A 22727-nucleotide genomic window follows, 5' to 3' on the forward strand; every position below is an offset into this window, starting at 1 on the left:
AAGAGTGAAAAAAGAGGCAGGGAGAGTGAAGCTGAAATGAAGTGACTGGTGAAAGAAGGAAAAGAACAATGGAAAGAACAAAGGAAAAGAATGAACCTAGAAGTGAAAATATCTCTATATAAATATGTAAAAATATATATATATATATATATATATATATAAAGAATTGCTGACAAGCACCACTATTTATTGCTCAATGTATTCCTGGCTCTGCTCAGGAGGCTCACTAATCCCAAGTTATTTGTGGCTAGGGAAGCTGGAAATCCAGAACAAGAAATTTCCTGCATATGTTTGATGAGATGTACCATCACCTGCAGCACTGTTCAGTGATGTTTTGCCTCCTGAAAGTGCCTCAGAGAAGGTCCCTAACTCCATTGACTATTTCCAGAAAGTCTGAATCTCAGATCTACTGCCCCAAATCCCTCCTCCTTCTGTCAGAGGCTTTGCAACTTGTCATTTTACTGCAAATGGTGTTATGAGTACCAAACCAAACATTGTTTCCAGTGCCCCAAAGCCACACTCTTCCCTCTAGACTGGGGAATCCCAAGGGTCATGTTATTTCCAGAATTCAGTAATGGATAAGACGTTCACACTAATATTTTTGGTTAAGTGAGTGCTCCCAAGAACTGGTATAAAAGTGGTTCCGTCTGCAAGAAGAAATTCAGTACTATGCAATATCCCAACTTCTGGCTCTAGAACTGGAGGCAACTCACATTTCTCTGAGCTTTTCATCCAAAGAAAACACTCAGCCACTCCCCCTGGGAACGGGTGGGCTCACTGCTAGTCACTGCACAGAACTTCACAAGGGAGTAGTTAATATAAGAGTAGATGTATTGCATATTGCTGTAAAATGTTTTTGATCACTACAGAGCACAGTTTAGGCTGTGGGCTATGGGCTCCTACTCCTATTTAAGCTAATGTAAATGTGGACATGATTGGCATCCAGGGAGGGAATGATATGCAGAAAAAGACAAACAGTCTGCTATAGCTTACACAGAGAATCACAGAATCATAGAATCTTTATGGCTGGAAAAGACCTGGAAAATCATCAAGTCCAACTGTTATCTAACTCTACCAGGCCCACTACTAAACCATGTTCCTGAGCACCATATCTAGATGGCTTTCAAATACATCCAAGGATGAAGGTTTTTGTTTTTATTCACCTTTACACTTGAGTTACCTTTAACATTTACCAGTGCCAGCATAGTAGACAGAGCAGTAACACAAACTGCATTTGACTCTTCATGCTCAAAATGTCAGCAGACATTCAGGATTCAAAATATCTGCTCATACTAGCTATGATACTGGAAGAAATATTTCCAGTAGCATTTGAGAGGCTCCATAAGAGTGGATATACCTAAGATGGCCTAGCAATCCTAGTTGGTTATGCTCCCAAAAAGGCATGCATGGTACATGCACCATGAGCGGTGAAGAACAGCTCAGCTCCTATGTGATGTGTCTGGCAGAAATGTCTTCTCTGTGATATTGGGTTTGCAGGGAGGGAGTCACCTCGAAAGTACTGTCATCATATCAGAGTGCCTGGAGGGTCTGCTGACCACCAACTAATGCTAATATGCAAACTACAGCAAGGCGTGCCCTACTACATTTGTAGAAGCAGCTTTTCCATGGCATTTTTGGTCTGAAGGCATTTTTTGTTTGTTTGTTTTAAGGCACAATGATTTTTTTTGCCAGAAAGATCCGCTGAGAAGACAGATCAGTTCTACAAAGGAAGCTGGCACGGGTAGTGATCCAGTCAGATGTGACTGTGATTCATAGCCGGGGAAGACAGATGTTAGACATGCCAGGGCACGGTGGAGTGTTCTCAGATCAGCTGTGTATGTTGCCAGCAGAGGTTGACGTGGCAGGAGGAATGTCCATCAAAGTCCAAAATAAAGTCACAAAAAATGTTCAGACATGTGCCCGAAACACCAAAACACCCAATCATCATGCCAGTAACGCTACCATGGTAGCTGAAGCCTTTCTAAGCTGGCATGTCTGGATTAACTTTGAATAAAGCTTGCACTTGATTTTTGGAAGGGTGGGAGCGTTTCTTGGCTGAGCAGTTTGTCCGAGAACACTCCGCATCGCCATTGTGCAGCACAGTGGTGGACTACAGCAGAGAGGATGAAGGATAGTTTGGGAAGGAAAACAGGAAAGGAGAAAGTGTCTGGAAGGTTATAGTTAAGGTATTTCCTCCTTGACAGTTTCCTTTGTAATATTTTTTTTTTTATTTTATCATCGGGTAAGACTAGTTTTCCTTTTTACTTTCACCATCACCCCAAAGACTAAAATCAAAAATCAATATTCTTCTGTGCTGAAGAATGACTTTATAAAGGACAAGAGGAAGAGATTTATAGTGAGATTTTATAATAGTACTAGCACTAATAGATGTTAGTTTTGTGTTTTCATGTTACAGTTTTATTTCAAGTTTAATACCTTAAATTTCAAACAGATGAAAAGACAATTTTTCAAGATATCAGATCAGACACAATTCCAATTCAGTTGCTGATTATTTTTAAAAAAAAGGTCGTTGAAATTTTCTAAATAATTTTCTGAGCTTGCAATTTTTTTACTTTAAGAATAATACAGGCTTTTTTCCAATGCAATGGAACATTCATTTCAAAGGCAGAGAAAACTTTCTCTAAGTTGATTATATACTAGTTAATTTTTAAGTAGAAATTTTAATTCATTGTGGAATTCATTGTAGTTCTTTAAGGATTTGCTAAAATAATGGCACTTGAATGTACAGTAAGCTTTATATAGAATATCTGATTACTGACCTCCAGCAGATAAGTTCTTTCAGGACTTAATGGGAATGAGTGTAGAGTCTAAAGCTTTATATGGCTCACTCCTACACTAGGCTTGGAAAGTCCACACAAGTGAAAAGAGCCCAGCAGAGAGAGGGCAGGACTGTGGCAAATAGAGTTTTTCACTCTATCCAAAGAGAAGCAGGACTTGTAAGACTCCATGGGATCTTCTCATACTCTGGGTTGCTCTGAATAAGGCTGAGAGCTGCTTCAGTCTTTAATCAACACAGGACTGGAAGCACAAAAAAAGTGATTGTAGACTACTATTCCTTCTTTCCTTCTATACAGTCTCAGTACATCTGAGGATTAGCTCCTCTACCTGTCTTTCTGCTGTCTTCTCAGCCAAGAGTAAAAATACGAGTGGAAGAACACAAGAGCAGGTGGACGCAAGTTGAGAACCCCTAAAATATAACTGCAAACCCTACAAATCTGGTCTTAACCTTTATAGTGAATCCATGTCATTAAAAATTAACTATGAATACTTCATCTTTCTTATATGCCTGTAGCTTGTGGGTAAAATCGCATGTCATTATACTCAGCTAGTTGTACCTAAATCTAATTAAAGATGAAAAATGATGTGATGTGTAAATATCCTTCAAAGGGCAGCATGTCACTGGAATCTGATGTGGTGAAATTGGATTATAACTAGGGGTAGTTATTTTTCTTTCTCGGTAATTTTTCTGTCTGCTTATCTTTGTGGGAGAGGACTTCTCTCCCTTTGAATACAACAAAGCACCTGCATTTCCCTTTGATAACAATCCTACTTGCACATATACCAGAAGACAAGGGAGTGAAAAACCAAAGGTCCAGGACTCTGATTCATGACCCCTGGCAGATGTAGGCAGGAAAGCCGAAGAGGTTGCCACTCACAAGGGCTGGGGCAGGTAGCAAGCACAGTTTAGGTGTACATGTATCATCAGCTAAGGCCTTCTACCAGTAGACAGTACAGGCGTGCTATCACAGTCTGAAAGCAGCAGTGTTTCTGTTAGCAGAGTGGGCTGTGAACCACACACAGACACATCACCTGTGCAGCTGTTGCTGCTATCTGGGCGACAGCCTTTGGAGAGATGCACAGCTGAGAGCTGAGGGAAACAACCTATCCATCTCCCCTCAAATGAATTTGAAGAGCTCATGAACCATAGTTCCTAGATGCAGTTCCCAGGTCAGCCACAGATATCCAGTGAGAAGCTTAGCAAAAAATCCTTCTGCTCCAGTTGCCATATCTGTAAAATTGGGTTTAACATTTGCTCGCCTTGAAGGAAGATGAAAAGGTTAAAATGATTAACATTTGCAAAGCTCCTCGAGAGAAGTATTACAGAGGTACGACACCAAGGTAGAACCTAGGAGTCCCATGAAAAAGTAATCTCCTTTGTGCAAACTTCTTTCCAAAAACTTTTGCAATACTAGATTACGATAAATCACTGCCCTTTCTGAAATCACTGCTTCTCACACACCACAGTTAGAACTTGTTCTTAAAGCAGAAAGAAATAGGTGACTTAACCTAAGAGGGTAAGGAGGAATTTTCCTGGTGCAAAACGAGTGTTACAAAGAGGAAAAAAACAAGCTGTCGCTTCTTTTCTAACTGCAGTGAAGAAACTTACAGAAGTCTTCCCTCATCTCCGGGACAAACTGCGCAGAGTAGAACAGAAGGCACCAGCAAACAATATTTCTTCCAACATTCAGCGGATCAGAGAGTTAATTGCTCAGACCAGGAGTGTAGCAAGCAAGGTAAAACTTTTGGATGGGACTTTTGGTTACTAGTGCTAATAATCAAATGCACCTTACTAGGAGCTCCACTTTCTTGGGCTATGTTAGAAGCCCAAACCTTGACATTATCACTTCCCAAAAACCGGATAAACAAAGTACCAGGGAAGTCATTAAAATCTTTACAGTTCCTATTTGCAAGCCATTAACATTACCATGGTATTCATGGTAGACTACTGCTACTGAAGCGGCAACCTTAATTAAGTAATTGGCACAGTGTTAAAGATGGCCACAATAACAAAACCATTTAAAGCTAAAACTAATAGGTCATTACTCAGCTGGCAACATTAGTTACAAGCAGTAGTAATTATGGCAATTTAATGCAAACTTTTCTGAGATAACAGTATTTCTTTTTTTTTCTTTTGAATTAATTTTCTGCAGGGTGAAAGAATCTTTAGCTCACACATTTAATAGAGAAAAACACTCATTATCATACATAAATTATGAGGGATTTTTCTGTAACAAGAACACCGAGGTCAAAAATTAAAGCAGTGTATTTTAATTCATTCAGAGAAATTAAAAATTCAGTGCATTATTATATGTTCACAACGCTGGAATATGCTGTCTACATGCATTACTTCAAAAAAGAAAAGGAAAAATCAGTACATGCGCAGTGCTTGACTGTTCTTTAAATGTATTTCGTCATTCAGGCATATTGTGCTTAAACTTGAAAACATTATTTCAGTTATGTTGAAGGCATTTTGAACAAAAATGAACAAGTTTTAAAATTTTATTAGCATCTCATATATATCACGGTAACTTCAGTAATATAACAGGATTACTCATGAACAGAAAATTGGTCATATTACTCCCAAAGCAAAGAAATAAATTATGGGTAGAAGTTTTACAGCTATGTAAGAATTCCATTATATGCCATACATAATGATGTAGCCCTGATTCAACTAAGCACACATTTATGTCCCACTGAAATTTAATTTACTTTATGAATATGCTGAAGCATAATTAACTAGCAGCTTTAATTAATTTTAAAATTAATTCCCTTCATCTTCTTTACAGTGTCTTCCAGAAGTGATTGTTGTAAACACACAATTTTGCATGACCAATATATAGGTGCCAACTCTGCTCTTGCAGTAAGCAAGGCTGCTGGCTAAGTATTCTTGCACGTTTACCTTAAGTAATGTCCGCAGGCAGCAATAATGTGTCTCATTTAGCGCACTTGCAACTGCAGGTCCAAGTTTCTATGATGTTTGGAGGCCAATCAGCTGTTGAAGTCAATCCAAAGATCAACGTGGAGGAACTGAAATCTTTCACTTCCATGAGCTTGTACATAAAGTTTCCGAAAGACAACCCACAACTTGCAGCATCTCCAGACAGATTCATTTTGTACCTCGGAAACAAAAATGTAAGAGAATAACCCACTTAATTTATATGTACATATAAAAAAAGAAAATTGAAATAGGTTCAAAGTTTATTTGCCCTTGGTTTTTGTTCTCGCTATTTCTCCATGTTTCAAAATAAGAAGTGTCTACCATATGACTGACATTGATTTTCTGACGAGCAAAGAGCAAGGGTTAAGGAGACCCCTGTCCTTGAAGCTTCTCACCCCAAACAATGACAGATTCTCCCTAAGAAGCAAATGAGACTGCCCACACAGCGTGCTGCTGTGATTGTCACTGCTGCGAGCCACACTTGCTATCTCCACTGCCGGTACTGAGGTGCTCTGAAGCAGTTAATGTCACCAGCCTGGTTTTTGTGGGTAACGTTTTCATCAGGTTTATGCCGCTGACAGTGTCAATTCCAAATCCCTGAGGTGACAATACCACAAGGGAAGGAGGTTTCTTTGCCTGTGGCTTGTGCACTCTGTGCATCGCTACTTTGAAATGCATAGAAAGGGCATGTACTCTCACCTCTAAGTGTTGTGAAATAATTGTTCTTTAAATTGTGGTTCCTAAAAGAAAAAAATCACACCTCTCAAACCAGGTATAATCCTGGCAAGCTGTTACTTGGGAAGGGTAGAGAGGCAGGCTTTTCTTTTTAAGCTTTTCAAAAAAGAATGTCTACTGTATATAAATCAAGTGAAACCCCTCTCAGCAGAATATTTAATTGCAGTATAATACCTAAGCTTTAGACAAATGTTCCTATTTCCTGCACATGACACTGCACACTAAATACTGATGAACAACTTTCTATTGAACATGACCAATTTATGATCAGAAGACATCTCATGACCTTGTATTTACCTCGGTCAAAATGATATAAAGTAAAATATCAGAGATTTTTTCCATAAAGTTTTATCTGGTGAAAGAAAGCCATTAGAGAATGAAGATTTTGTTTATTAGTTATATTTAAAGGTGTTATTTAGGCTATCAAAGCCCACCCTTTACTAATGTTCTGCCTTAAATCTATTTCGATGTTGTAGCTCTGACATCTTTCTCCATTGGTGTTTTAGGCAAAAAATTACATTGGTCTAGCAATTAAAAATGACAACCTTGTGTACATTTATAATCTGGGGGGCCAAGACGTGGAGATACCTCTGGATGCCAAGCCAGTCAGCACCTGGCCTTCGTACTTCAGCATCATCAAAATTGAGAGGTAAAGCCTTTCCCCAAAAACAGTTAATGGGAAAAAAAAAATCAAACAGAAAAGGCTGGGTCAGAACTGCTCATCAGGAGTCTTCAGTGCCTGGTTCGACTCCTGCGGGGCCACAGGGGGGAAGAGAAAGTGTCTGTGGTTTCTCTCTTTCTTTTCCCCCAGAGTACCAGTCTTCTAGTAAGCAACTAAAAACCCTTCCTGGAGTTGGAGGCTTGCTTGTTCTTTTTTAAGTCTAGCCAACATAAAACTCTCTTCTCTCACAATTCCCTTCTACAGGATTGGAAGACACGGCAAAATGTTTTTAACTGTGCCCAGTCTCAGCAGCACAGCTGAAGAAAAATTCATCAAAAAGGGAGAGGTTCTTGGTCCTGGCTCTCTCCTTAATTTGGAACCTGAAGATGCTGTTTTCTATGTTGGTGGAGTGCCTCCAGACTTCAAGGTTGGTCAGATAAATACTCTATATTCAAAGCTAAATAAAGCAAACTTATCTTGCTGCGCTTCCCTTTAAACACATAAATAGGTAATAAATAAAAATGTCTTTATTTAGTCATTTATCATCTTAGGACTCCATCTTCTAGCCGTGGTGAAAAATACTGTTTTCTCTAGCGTATCACGTCATACAGTAAGATCATCAGAATAGCTGTTATTCAAGTTTCCTGAAATGTAATAATAAGAAAAAAGCTTGCTAGCTGTTAAGTAGCATGCATAAATTAAGGTCTATTAGCCCAGCTTAACAAATGTACAGGCTACCAGTTTTTTTCCAATGCTAATGAGTTCTTGGTGCTTACAATTTCTCTTTTACAACTGTCACAAAAATGAAAAGTAATGTATTGTGAATACCTGGACAGTGTGGGAAACTAGCAAAATAGTGATTTGTTTGAATTTAAATTATCATTGATTTAAATCCAGCCTTACAACAGCATGAAGACTTGCCTATGAAAAACATGTCTGAACATCTGTGTGAGACAGTTGCTTCAGTCTAGTTCCTAATAGTCAGCATGAATTAGCATCTCACCTGCCTCTATGAGCATACCAGGTCCACTTTTTTTGGATTCAGAAATGCTTATGAATGATCTTGGCTATGAAAACTGCATGGCTAAATGAAAACATACTTAGAAAGACTTTAGAGAATGCTAAATTCTTTAAGCTAACTGCAGTAGGTGCCAAAACCATCCAACTACTGTTCTACAAGCAGTCCTCCTAACAATATAAAAACAAAGATTAACTCAACACACTTATGTATGCCTGAGCTTTTGCATTGCTGTGAGTACCAGATATATGCCATGATCTAAATTTTAGACTACTGAGCCCTGGCTGCAAATTGCCTGGGAACAGAAATGAGGACTGAATAGTAGTTGCACACACACAAAAAAAAAAAGTAATCCAGCAGATGAACCCTCCAGGTCTGTTCCAGAGCAGGGCAGAGGAACAGGAAAAAAGAAAAGTGAAGGAAAATGGGAAGTGGAATGGGAAGAAAAGGATTCATGGAATTATTTGATAAGTGTACGGGTCTCTTCTCCCTTAGGAATGGACACCTCACATTTTCCCTTATTAACATATAGTCTTATTTGCTAAAAGTTTTTGCCTTTGCTTCTCTGTTCCATACTGTGTAAACAGAAATATACCGCTTAACTGTTAGAAGTCTCATACTTAACATAATTTAACAGAATAGTAGAAGAAACAAAAGAAAAAAAAAGGAAATATTATCATTTATCAAATGTATCTGTACTGCAGATAAGAATCTAATTTTCTCTTACATTTACACATATTCTGCATTGCTTTATTACCATTTTTATTATATCGTAAGCAAAGTGAAAATAATGAGAAGCCAAAGAAAAGTTACTGGCAGTGATCAGACTCTGAAGTACAAGAGGTGTTATCAATATCACACCTGTTCCACAGGGCAGAGTATTTTAATATTAAAAGAATGATTCACCAGCTCTGTGAGCTTCATTCTTTTGTATTGTTCCCCTCGCCAATGTAGCTATTTAAATTCCATTTGCAGTGACCTTTGTTAAAAGATGGAGTTTCTGTATCCTGCTAACTGTTCAAAAACAATACCTACTGAGGATTAGCCACTGGTACAGACTTTGAATCCAAGTCTCCTAGGTTTAAAGAGCTCTCTCATTTCTCTCTCTTTCATCACAGTATGAAGTTATTTTTCTGGCATTGAAGGATGAAATATCTATGGAGAGATTCAAATATATTGAGCAAGATCTGCAATTAGTCAAATCTTAACCCCTTTCCCCCTTTCCAAGCATGCTACCTTCGATACTACTGGAGTTTTTGTTTGCAGTTGCCTTACCTGGCCTATTGTTCTCACTGTGAGACCATTTATGTGCTCCATTTTAACTTACAGCACAATGGCCATATCATTATAAGGACTGCAAAGACAATTACAAGATAGCATCCTCCCATTTGTTTTAAAATATGAAGAACACAGAGACAAAAATGATCCCGGGCACAAATGCTTTCGTGATACCCTAGTAAAGAGTGTGACCTTTCTCCTTTCACTTTTCCTTACCCTCTGCACAGCTCCCTCCCAGCTTAAACCTACCTGGCTTCATCGGCTGCCTGGAACTGGCTACCCTGAACGATGATGTGATCAGCCTATACAACTTCAAGCACGTCTATAACATCGACACCACCACATCGCCACCTTGTGCCAGGTAGGGGACAGTCCCACCGTCACTCTGCTGCTCTGGTTCGTTACAAGTGCCAGTCCTGGCGGTTCATTCCTGGTTTAGATTACAAATGTGAAGGTGATATTCAGTTGTCCAGAAGGAACTCGGTCACTTTTAACTCCTAGTTGCATCAACAAATTGAATTTATACATACAGGAGTCGGACTCGATGGTCCTTATGGGTCCTCGAGATATTTTACGATTTGCTGCTGTCTCCGTTAATTATCTCACAACCTTGCTCATGCCTTCAAAAGGGAAACTGCCATATTAGCTGGGGCATGGTCCAGGCTCCCTCCTCACCCCTACCGCTTGCCTAGCGCAGGACCACTCCTGACTCAAATCCTGTTGCTGCAAGCGATGCAGTCCTGGCCAGTTAGCTCTGATGGGAAGGGTAAACTTGAGTGCAGTCCCACCCTCAGCTAGCAAAGCCCATACAGAAGTTAACTTTCTGCCATACACTCTTAAACCCACAACAGAAATTCCTCAGATAAGCCATTCACAAACTGGGAAACACAGCCCCTAAAGTAGAAGTGAACATCAGCTGCAGCGTTCGTTTAGCACAGGCGTAGCAGGCATTTTGTTTGTACAACAGGCAGCAACAGTAGAATCTCTCTATAAAAAGAACAGGAGAGAAACTTGTAGCTCGCAATGGGAAGAAATGCAGGAGATGTTGGGACACAGCAAGTGATTGCTTCCCGTGCCATTCCCACAGGGAGCACAAGCCACTGCTCTCCAGGACGTGCATGAGAGCCGCTCCTGGGTTCCACACCACAGCCCACGCTCGGCTAAAGGCCTCAGAAAATTCAAATGGGTTTGTGCACAAACCCGGCAAGCTCTTAATAGAAATATATATGTATCCTTACAATGAGGAAGTGTTGTCACTTTACAAGGATTAGCAAAGAATTTTCCAGTCCTCTACATACAACACAGGATAAAAGCACGATGTAATGATGAAGGAGTTAGACACACCTTCAAAGCTACACACTATTTTTCAGAAAAAAAATCCCAGAAAGAATTTGAAAGAAAGTCATTAGTCTCACTGCCGCCAGGAAGAAGTTCAGAATAATTATTTCAAGAAAGTATTTTAATCATAAAAAATTTAAATTTCCCCAAATTAAAATGGGGATATGCCAAATATTACTTCCCTGCTTGTTTTTTTCATAGAAATAAGTTGGCTTTCACTCAGAGCCGGGCTGTGAGCTATTTCTTTGACGGCTCTGGCTATGCCTTGGCAAGAAACATTGAGAGAAGGGGAAGATTCAGCCAGGTGACTCGGTTTGACATAGAAGTTCGAACGCCTACAGACAACGGATTGATCCTTCTGATGATTAATGGGGTGAGTACCAAATCCTGATGGTACCCTTTATCCGTGAGCACCACAAGCTCCCTCGTACTTACAGTACCGTGGAAAATCCAAAATGCTTATGTCCTTACATTTAACTTCTAGAAAGATGTTCAGACCGGTCATAGCCTTGTGATGACACTTTAACAGAAATTCCAGTTAAGCCCAGTAGTGGCACCTTCATTTAAATGTGAATACACAATCAAAGCAACAGGAAATTTCTGTGAAGTAACTCCCACAAAGCAGCCACTTCGTGGTACCTGCCACTTTATAACTGTGTCTCAGGGTGTATTAGAGTTAAATGCTTATTTAAGTTACTGAAAATAGAAAGTAGTCCAAATAAAAAGGCTTGATCCAAACATCACCAGCTTTTCAGAAGTTTGAGGGTGATGAAAACTCTGTAAGGGTTTGAAGAAAGTAGATTCCACGTGCAAATATCCTCTGGAGACAAACTCAGATTTTTTTTGTCTTTGGGCATCTCCCCATGAAGCTCCCAAGTCCTGTGTGGATTACAACTTGGTAAAGCCGCAGAAAACATTTTACTGTGTAGATGCAGTCCGTAGACATACACTTGTCCAGACACCTACATGTACCACCCCACTGAGCATTTAAAAGAGAAAAAATCCACTTGCATTAGAAGAGCTACTCTCTAGTGTTTGCCTTTAGGGTAACTTCCAGATGAGAATTGTGGGGAACAATTTGCTCTACAGCATAGCATGCCACCCCTAACCTTCACTCTTAGGAGCAACTGCTATTAAAAGTTTAACAGCCTCTATTGCAAATCAGTCATTTTTCTTCTAAGCAAAAGTGCCCAGGTGTTTGTCAGAGATGTATGCACTTTGTGTGTTACGGCCGAAACTGCAATCAAGTTGGATCTTAGCTGTGGAAGACCTTGCCTGCTCACAGGCACTTTTAGAAAGACTGTGTAAGCCAGATCGTTATCCAGTTCCACTAAGACAGTTCATAAACATATTGAATGTAATCCCTATTTCATTTTCAAGTTTAAACTGTTCCAAACAAACCTAAGCTGCAGTTTCATTTAAAAGTGCAAGATTAAAACCTACTTTTACTACTTTAAGTAATGACTTCTGAAGGTGGACTTATTTGTGTCAGAGACAGCAGTTCTTGACCTGAATTAGTTTTTTGACAATTATTGTTCCCTTATTTCCATTAGGCATGGGAACAACAGCGTGAACACTAGGAAAGAGACAAACATTAGCATTAAAAGCATTAACCCAGATGCACAGTTTGCTCCCTGAAGATTTTCTGAAGTAAAGCTCCTGTTTATAAAGTTTAGGTCACCCAGCCACAGAACAGAAACCAAACCATGAAGCAGGAATAGTCAGGAAATACAGAAACCAAATACACAGCAAATACACTCTATCTATTGCTCAGCCTTCAGTAAATACATCAGTGCTGATTGGGGCTGTGAAAAGATATAATCCTGAGCTGCTACAGGCACTGTGGCAGAAGCTGCTAAGGCAGATACAGCCATTCTAGCACAACATTGCTTTTACCAGTATAACATCTTTCATTTGGGACAGGTGGTATTACTTGACAGTAAACAGATGTGTTTGCATTAGGAGTACTTTGCTGGTAAAGAACATTGACATTACCGTGCTACCAAACACTATTCCTACAGGGAAACAGTTCACTAAGTCTTCAAATAAGTGCTGTTTATCAAACAATCATGTGTGTGTGTATGTGTATACATACACACAGATATTATATATATATAAAAGCAATCCAGAAACTGTCTTATAGTTTAGCAAATAAAAATACCTTATACCAGCATGCTTTTCACAATGTCAGACACTCTCATAAGACTGCTTATTCATTTTTTTAATTGCTGTCACAATCACACTGCTTTTCTGACTGCTGTTTTGTTTTATACAGAGTATGTTCTTCAGTCTAGAGATGCACAATGGTTTCTTGTACCTCCGTTATGACTTTGGCTTCAGCACTGGCCCTGTACTGCTAGAGGACTCCATGAAGAAAGCTCAGATTAACGACGCTAAATTTCATGAGGTAGAGATGTGGTTACATTCACAGCCATTTGACCAAGTACCCCAGCAGCTCCAAAGCAGCAATAATTTGCTCCAACACCAATGAAAGGAGCAAGAGGATGAGGGGCCAGGTGGTGATGCAGTAGAGCAGGCAGAAGAGTAGAGTCCATGCCTGCCTTGCACGTGAAAGAGCACATGCAAGTCCCAGCACTACTGAGAGGTGGAAAGGGAAGGCTCTCCCCGCCTCCTGGTAAATCAGTGCTTGGGGACAGATTCTGCGTATTACTAGTGAAGGACAGGACAGTTCACATGGGAGAAAAAGTGTTATTAATTCAAAATGAAATTATATCCAGGACCACTATATCCTTCAAATATACAACTCTCCTCAACTAAAAACATGCCATTATGTTAACTTGACCACCTTAGCTGTTGTGAATTGTGTTACAGAAAATATTGCATTTCCCATTTAATTTGAAGGAAGAATTAATTTGGTAGCAGTCTTTTATTTATGCACAGTATTTCAGGGACTTTGGTAGATCTAAAATATCTACTTGTATTTGGTTTAAGAGAATTTGCTTTAAGCCAGTGTAACTGTGACAGTGACAGTAGCAAATCTCCCTTAGTGACTTGCTTCTCCTGTCATTTACTTGATATAAATTCAAAGTCTGATTTCTGATCCACAACTACAGCTACAGTTCTGTTCAATGTGTTTAAGCAGAGCACACTTAAGCTTTTTATGCTTTGACAATGAAATAAGTTTTTTAAGAAGTATGCTCTAACTTCTTGGATAAATCAAGAATGCACTCTGAAGCTAATGGAGCTTATCTGTTTGCCACAGTGTAGAATTTAACGTGGGGTATTTACATGTGGATTTATTCATAAGTGAAATATCCTGGGTTTTCAGTCATCAGAGAAATTGTGACATTAAAATAAGCTCTCTACTAATAATTGTTGTCAGCCTCTCCCGATTTACAAACAACTTTTTTGATAAATGGGAGGAACCTTTCAAACAAAAAGATATGAAGATGCAATCGATTACAATGCAATCATGACAACTTAGAAAAGATGACATTTTGGACACTTTTAAGCACGTTTCTCTTTTCAGATTTCTATTATATATCACAATTCTAAGAAGATGATCTTGGTAGTAGACAGGCGACATATAAAAAGTGTGGACAATGAAAGAACAGCAATGCCATTCACAGACATCTACATTGGAGGAGCGCCTGCTGAGATCTTGCACTCCAGGTTGGTTTACAACTGGGATTCAATCATTATCTTCAAGTAATCACTATAGTTACGTTATATGATCTGTGCTGAAGGGCTTACAATAAAACATATTTCCCCGCCTCGACACCTTATGTAAAACAACCCCTCAGACACTCTTCTAAGTGTCTCTCAGAGTTGTGAAGTACCAAGGATCAGGTTTGATCCAGCACAGGTAAATTCTGCTGAAACTGGTCTAGTTCTAGTAAGGGTAACAGGAACCGTTGTCTTCTTAAAACAAAAAGGCATTTTCAAAGAACACACAAATATATAGAATCACCATTCCTCCTTGCTCTGCAAAAAGTGATCTTGGTAAAATAGCAATGCACTAGCTGAAGGATCAAAACCCTCTACCAACTGCATTTGCAAATCTAAAGATGATATCTTTCCTACTACACACTTCAGTTCTGATCCATCTCAGGTTCTCTCTAGACCCAAATCAGCTGGCTCTGCAGGCGTGGGAAGAAAAGAAAGTGTCTCATTTTCCCATTGTACCATTTGACAGAAGCCGAGTTTAATCTCAGTAGACTGTGTAATTTTCATTTCCTGCAGTGGGAATCTGCTGGACCAGGGTCATGTTCTGGGAGAGCAGACTGGCTGCTTGAAGAAGGGTATGTTCTTTTGACAGGCAATATTCATTCCCGGGGTCAGATAGCAAGGCCAGTATTTTCAGAAGGGCTCCAGCTGCTGTTTCAAGTGTCACAACTGCTAACAAAAATATCATCTCTCTTTAAAATACCCTCTATGTAAAAAAAAAAAAAAAAAAAAAAAAAAAGGAAGATAGCAAATGTTGCACAATAGTTTCTAGAAACTAGTGATAAATCTCCTGAAACGTTATTTTGTTGTCAGGACAGCCTGTTAAATCAATAAATAATGTCTGGGATACAAAATACTTACAGATTAAGCTTTTAAGGTAGAAACAAACTTCATGTAAAGGAAAATGGTGCCTTTCAATCCCATGTAATTATCTGAACATGCAAACAAAATGGTGGGCAAGGGAGAAACAGAGTATGTAATTTATCTGGCCTTTCAAGTACTTCTTTACAAAGGTCTGTCATAAGAAGCTATTAAGAAAACTAGTGGGGAGGAGAAGGGAAGGCTGCAGTGGATTGAAAGCAGCCAGGAAAGAAAAAATAAGACATAGTAGTAACTCTTCAATTTTCACAGTATAAAAAGTCTACAGCACATGCCCAAAGGATCTCTCTTAGGGCTGGTATCAAGTGCATTAATGATCTAGAAACAAAGGGCAAAAGGATGGTGAAAATTACTTTGGTTAATCAAGCCTAGAGAACACTGAAAAAGCCCACAAGGACCTAGAAATCTAGGCAATAGAGCAGCTCAATGGAAGATGAGACTTATTCACAAATGTAGGATATAAGATGAATCACATAAATTATGCCCGTGGTTTTCTGAGTGAATTGTGGTTATTCTGCAAAACACCTGGAAGGTAACATCAAAGAAGAATCACCATTCCTCCTTGCTCTGCAAGCATCTCGGTAAACAACTTGTATCAGAAAAAATCCATAGGCATTGTAAAAATATGATCAATTATAATATTTTTAAATGTATACAGAAATTATTTAAGCAGAGCTACACCTTTGTCTTTGATACTGTATTCAGCTTTGGTTATCATGATAAGATAGAAAGGAAAAAGTATGGTCCAAATGTGGTATCATCATTCCATTTTCGTCAGAAGCATAAGTCAGTATTAGAATTATATAATGTACTGATGATCTACTACTATCTCTCTACTACTGTTCCTATCTACTATTGATATTTATGCTTCCTTTTCTAGACAGACTTACATTTAACTGACATTGGGGGGCAGCAGCAGGGGGGAAAACTAGCTCTAGTCTTAGAGGGGGAGTTTAATATTCTTTCAAAGCAGTGTATTTTCATTCACTTCAACAGCACTTTCCTCTGTCAATTGCCTTTTTTCCCAAACAAATTAATCTGGAAGTAAAATCATAGAATCATAGAATGGTTGAGGTTGAAAGAAACTTTAAAGATCATCGAGTTCCAACCCCCCTGTCATAGGCAGGAACACCTTCCACTAGACCAGGTTGCTCAAAGCTCCATCCAGCCTGGCCTTGAACACTTCCAGAGACGGGGCACCCACAACTTCCCTGGGCAACCTGTTCCAGTGCCTCACCATCCTCAGAGTGAAGAATTTCTTCCTGATATCTAATCTAAATCTCCCCTCTACCTGTTTGAAGCCATTACCCCTCATCCTATCACTACATGCCCTTCTAAAACAGCTCTCTCCATCTTTCCTGTAGGCCCCCTTCAGATACTGGTAGGCCCCTATAAGGTCTCCCCAGAGCCCTCTCTTCTCCAGACTGAACAACTCCAGCTCTCTCAGCCTGTCTTCAGAGGAGAGGTGCTCCAGCCCTCTGATCATCTTCAGGGCCCTCCTCTGGACGTGCTCCAACAGGTTCATGTCCTTCTTGTGCTGAGGATTCCAAAGCTGGATGCAGTACTCCAGTTGAGGTCTCACGAGAGCAGAGTAGAGAGGCAGAATCATCTCCCTTGACCTGCTGGCCACGCTTCTTGCGGTGCCAACCGCACCACACAGCTTGCTGTTGTGAGCAAACTTGCTGAGGTTCAATCCAACCTCAATCCAACTGTCCATGTCACCAACAAAGATGATAAACAGCACTGGTCTCAATACTGACCCCTGAGGAACGCCACTTGTCACTGGTTTCCTCATTGGTTTCCACTTGAACATCGAGCCATTGACCGCAACTCTTTGAGTGTGGCCATCCAGCTGGTTCCTTACCCACCAAGTGGTCCATCCATCAAATCGGTGTTGCTTCAATTTAGGGACCAGGATGTCATGCAGGACAGTGTCAAATGCTTTGCACAAGTGTGGGTAGATGACGTCTGTTGCTCTCCCCTTATCCACCAATGCTGTAACACCATCATAGAATGTCAACAGCTTTGTCAGGCTTTAACTTGCCCTTGGTGAAGCCATGTTGGCTGTCACAAATCACCTCCTTATTTTCCATGTGCCGTAGCATAGTTCCCAGGAGAATCTGCTCCATGATCTTGCTGGGCACAGAGGAGAGCCCGACCAGCCTGTAGTTCCCCGGGTCTTCCTGTTTTCTCTTTTTGAAGATGGGGGTTATGTTTCCCCTTTTCCAGTCTGTGGGAACTTCACTAGACTGCTACGGCTTTTCAAATATAATGGGCAAATATAATGGGAAGTGGCTTAGCAAGCTCATCTCCCAGTTCCCTCAGAACCCAGATATGTTACATATAGTGATACTACATTATATATAGTGGTACTCAATCGCTGCATAAAGCAGAAAGCTAAGGGGAGGTAGGAGCACTGGGCACTGGGAACTGTTAAGTAACAAACTCAGAAGCCTTTCTTTAGTTTAAAGCCTATTTTCTATAGTTCTTGTTGCTCCTAGAAAATGTTAATGGCATTTAACAGAAAGGCATATTTGTGGTATCCAGCCAGTCACATGGTCAATCAGAATAGAGCTTAAACTGGTTGACTGATACCCCCCACTCTGATGGCAGGGTCCTTCCCGCTGATTTTTGCCTTCATGCTGATTTCACTGAGGCACAGATTAAGCCCCCACAGTGCTCCTCCTCTCACTTTATTTCAAACATGTACAGTACATCTGTGCTACTTCACCTGGTGGTCCATTTCTGCCAATGTAGAAAATAACCATTTCCAGAGCCTGATACACCCATCGTGTTTCCAATGTCTGCCTTACAACGAGATAACTCATAGACAACTAGCACAGAAGCGGATGTCAACACTGTCAGTATCATCTCACGTGAGGTGAGAAGAAACCCACTGCTAAGGCACATCCTGTCGAAAGAACAAAGACTGTTTACAGGTAGCCAGGTCAAAACTCCAGATTTCACTTTCACTCCTTCAGTGTATTTGTTCCCTAGTTATCGCTTGGACTGGTACCCAGTAGATCCCATGTAATTTCCTTGACCTGTCACAGAATGTCTGTGATTTTAGGAAAATGACTTCTTCTCGTACCTTGAGTATTGTGAGGATAAATCCAATTGTATTTGCCCTGTGCCATAAGGCTGTGATATCTTGGTGAGGGGTGGAGTAGAAAAACTTGGAGCAGTGAGAAGTTGGGATACACTGTTGTGCTATCTACCACAAATCTGACACAAAAAGGATTCCAGAAGCCCACCTACTGCTCTCATTTTCAATTATGTAAACCCACCCATCAGCAAACACAATTTACTTCCCTGACTTTTGTTACTATTGTTTATTAAGAAATAAAGATCCATTTCCTTCCAAAGATAAGAACAGAGCATGCTAGTAAAAGCAAGACAGGAAAACTAAACCAAAACTTCTCTAAAACGATAAAAAGTTGAGATAGAAATCCATTGATTTTCACTGTAAGTGGGTAGAAATACATTTTAAAATAAGTCTTTTCATTTCAGCAGCTATTTTTATCTATTTAAAGTTACGCTATATGGATCTTCCCTCTGAACTCTCACATATTTCTCCCCGTAACATTTATTACAACTGGTGCATCTTGACTTTTCAAAACACATAATGTGGTTAATTAGCTGTTTTACATAAAGACCCAGGAATTGTGCACTAGCGAGGCAAATGATTGAGGCTCTTCCATGTGTTTTAGAACACCTTGGCGATAAAAGTCTCTTCAGAAAGGCAAAGCCTGTCTAACTGCGGGTTGTCTGGTATTGTTTTCCAACAGCATTAGCTCACATCTGGCAGGAAGTATTGGCTTTAAAGGCTGCATGAAGGGCTTCCAGTTCCAAAAGAAGGATTTCAACTTGTTAGAAGAACCAGGAACCCTGGGAATCAGCTATGGGTGCCCGGAGGATTCACTGGTAAGCATAACATCATTTGTGAGACAACAACAAAATTTTGGCAATGGATACAGCTGTGAGCTTGAGTTTTACTCCAAAAAATAGAAAGAAAGTCTTCAACCAAGGAAATGACAATGCACTCATTGACTGGAGGGGGTAGTGTGTGTGTGTTAAGTCTGCTGACATACTACCCAATTTTCACCCTGAATTACAGCACAAGGTGTTTCACTTGATATTCTTATCATATGTGAGATTGCAATGTGAACGCTGGATCTGAAATAATTTGTGTGCTGTATTCTTCAAGAAACAAGGAGAATTGTCCTCACATGCATCCTAATACAGATGTATGAAATGAAAAAGACAGCAAGATATTTACCCTTCAAATCAGTCTTCCCCTTAAGTCAGGCCAGCCTCTGTGACACACAAACCAACTGTACCATCATTAACACTGAGAAAACTGCCATTTCATTTCTGATCCTTTCCATCATTATTCATTTGTCCATGACAATGAAGGGCTGATAAATCTAAACAGTGTGGTCTTTATCCTACGGCCATGTCTATCCGAAGCCATACTGAGAACCTGTGAAGATGAAGGAGGCCACCACCTATAGAGCTTATCACACAATCTCACCCTCTGTCAACATGGAAGCTAGCTGCAATTTGTCCTACCTCAGACCCAGTTTTACTCCCGAGACTCAGAGTGTTATAGACCACCATGTCCAACACCCCACCGCCCTGCCACCACACCCAGTGCAACACAGAAATACATCACACGTCGGGATGGTGACTGTGCCACACAGCTCAGACAGGGGCTTGAGTTCCCTCTGCTTCCAGTCTTCATGCTCACTAACATCAGAAGACTTAGGATGTGGCCAAGAATCACAGGAGACTGAGAACAATTTGGCTTACACTGTCTAAAATGGCAACACTTTCTTGAGATTTTCACAGCATGCAAGGGAAAGCCTATATAAATTAGGTTAAGACATGCAGGAAAAATTGAAGGTTTTATAGAACTGAACTGGCTGCACCTTTAAAAACAAAGAAAGAGCCTCGTTCTTTTTATGATTTGAATGTTTTCTGATGTTTACTTTTAATTTTGTTTTATTAAATACACAGATGTCCCGCAAAGCATATTTCAATGGAGAGAGCTTCATTGCATCAAGCCAAAAAGTGTCCCTCTTTAGTGAATTTGAAGGAGGCTTTAATTTCCGGACATTGCAGCCCAACGGGCTGCTGTTTTACTATTCTGAAGGAGTGAGTATATATTTCTTTACAGTTTGCTTTATTGTATCCTTGCATTGTTTCCCAGGAGAATACTAGGGGAATAATACAATTTCTCACTGCAATACAGAAGCATTCACTGATGACCTCATTTTCACAGTTTGCATTTGATCTACAGATGAAAACCAGCAATGCTTCGACATTATTTTCATGTTGAGAAGAAGATTTGATCATATGCCCAGAATTAACACACATCCATTTGTGCTCAATATAGTCCTTAAGGCAGAAATGCACAGTGGATCTTGCTGTGCTCAGCAGCACCGCAATCCCTATTTGGACCTGTAGGTGCTACCAAAGTACAAATAATATTAAGGGGCTGACATTTTCCATCCAGAGACAATCCCCTAGAAGCAAAGACAAAGTGTGTGTGAATTAGCGGACTGGTATTTTGTGCATTGCTGAGTCGACAGAAATCAGTCAGAAAGCTGCCTATATTCCCAGACGGCACTTAGACCTCCATGTGTGACTGGGAAAAGCTACACTTGAGAATGGCTCCTTGCAGCTATGGGAAGCCAGGCTGCTCTAAATTCCCCCTCAGAGGTGTGACATGGGCAGAAATATGGACTTGCACTTCCAAAATGTTGTGTGAGCCAGAGCAGCTCCAAGATCCTGCAGGCTCAGACTGACATCTGCAGAAAGCATGAGCTCCGATGACAGAACATTTGCAAACACCCCCAAATGTCTGTTGTGCCATACTTGCAGACAATCATCAGCAGTGCAGCAGGGAAGGCTGCGTGACACCGATAACCACTCCTGAACTTTCACAATTTACAGCTTGGAGTATTGCCTTAAATTGAAATCAGTAACCATGTCAGTTATCCGCATCGTTTGCATAAATGAGGTCTTAGACACACCACTTCTGGTTTTAACTCAAAAGCTCTAATCCTATGAGGTACCGAGTGCCCTATTTAACAAATGGAGGTTCAGCTATTTAGCACTTGACAGAATGAGCCGGGATGATTCCTAGGAGTGCACAGTGGCTGTCCTCGCTCTAATGGAGCAGACGATATTCCTGCTACGTGGCACAGTGATCTGGTATGCCTGACCCAGATAGCAGATCTTATCTCTGAGATAATTTTGAGTGATTGAACGGGTCTGATCAGAGGGAATTAGGAGAAGAAAAAAAATGTATTAGTCTTATCTCTGAGATAATTTTGAGTGATTGAACGGGTCTGATCAGAGGGAATTAGGAAAAGAAAAAAAATGTATTAGTCTTATGACAGCAGGAATCTTGCAGTAACAGCTGCTCTATACAGTACCAGGGGTACCAGAAACACAAATGAAATGTAAACATCATACATCCATGCTAGATGGAAGGAGTTCATGTGACAGATACAGGAGACATAATCAGCAGCACGATTCTCAGAATTCAGGCTTAAAAAACAGCAAGAATATCACTTCTAATGAGATCATCTCCTGTTTTGACTCTCAGTATACCTTTCTGCAGATAAAGCACAAACAGGGAAAACAGCAGGAAGGGAAATAAATACAACAGGAAAATGCTCAGAACTGTTAATTTTTCTGTGTTACCCTTGCTTATGAAGATGGTTTTTTTCTGCATTTCAGTCAGATGTATTATCCATCTCTATGGACAGAGGTGCTGTGGTTTTAAATGCAAGTGGAACCAAAATTCAATCACCAGACCGAAATTACAATGATGGAAAAACCCATTTCATCATTACTTCTGTTACCCCAGAAAGGTAAAGCTGTCCAGCATCTTTTATTCCTTACCTATAGAATACAAATATTTCTTGTAAAGCATGCTATCATTTAATATTCACTTTCAAAGTGATGTTTAAGTGGGGGTTTTTAAGTGATATTTTTAACTGATCAATTCAGTTAAAAAAATAAAAAGCCAAAAATCTATGTGATTGAAAACTGGCCAGCTTGACCTCAGAAAAAGATGCTGGGAATTTTTAATAAAACTAAAATAATAGTTTTTCTAAAAGCTTAGTCCTTTTTTGTCCTCAGGTATGGAAGCAATTTAATATAATTTAAGGCTAGCATGAGATTAATTTTTCAGAAGGATTGATCGTTCTGATTTGTCAAAGCAATCCCAAATTGACCCTGAAGTAATTGAGACATCTTCACAAAACGCATTCATTTGGGATATACACAGTGGAACATGTTCAACATATTTTTAGTACTGACAGACACAAATCTAAGACTAAATACAGCAGTAGGGAATAAGTCTGTCTGTGTGCTTC

The 22727-nt window shown here is 39.9% G+C and overlaps 1 protein-coding gene across 1 annotated transcript in view; it reads left to right on the plus strand.

The window, feature by feature from the left end:
- LAMA4 (laminin, alpha 4) overlaps positions 1–22727 on the plus strand; it is a 105947-nt gene that overhangs the window by 70152 nt on the left and 13068 nt on the right. The window contains exons 18-28 of the mRNA XM_009893607.1: positions 4396–4535; positions 5761–5934; positions 6982–7124; positions 7401–7563; positions 9660–9793; positions 10972–11143; positions 13046–13177; positions 14261–14403; positions 19125–19260; positions 20356–20493; positions 22087–22220. Coding sequence (XP_009891909.1) covers positions 4396–4535; positions 5761–5934; positions 6982–7124; positions 7401–7563; positions 9660–9793; positions 10972–11143; positions 13046–13177; positions 14261–14403; positions 19125–19260; positions 20356–20493; positions 22087–22220 — 1609 coding nt within the window. The remainder of the gene's footprint in view (positions 1–4395; positions 4536–5760; positions 5935–6981; positions 7125–7400; positions 7564–9659; positions 9794–10971; positions 11144–13045; positions 13178–14260; positions 14404–19124; positions 19261–20355; positions 20494–22086; positions 22221–22727) is intronic.

This window comes from Charadrius vociferus, unplaced genomic scaffold, assembly GCF_000708025.1.
Source record: "Charadrius vociferus isolate BGI_N301 unplaced genomic scaffold, ASM70802v2 scaffold359, whole genome shotgun sequence".
Classification (NCBI taxonomy): Eukaryota; Metazoa; Chordata; class Aves; order Charadriiformes; family Charadriidae; genus Charadrius; species Charadrius vociferus.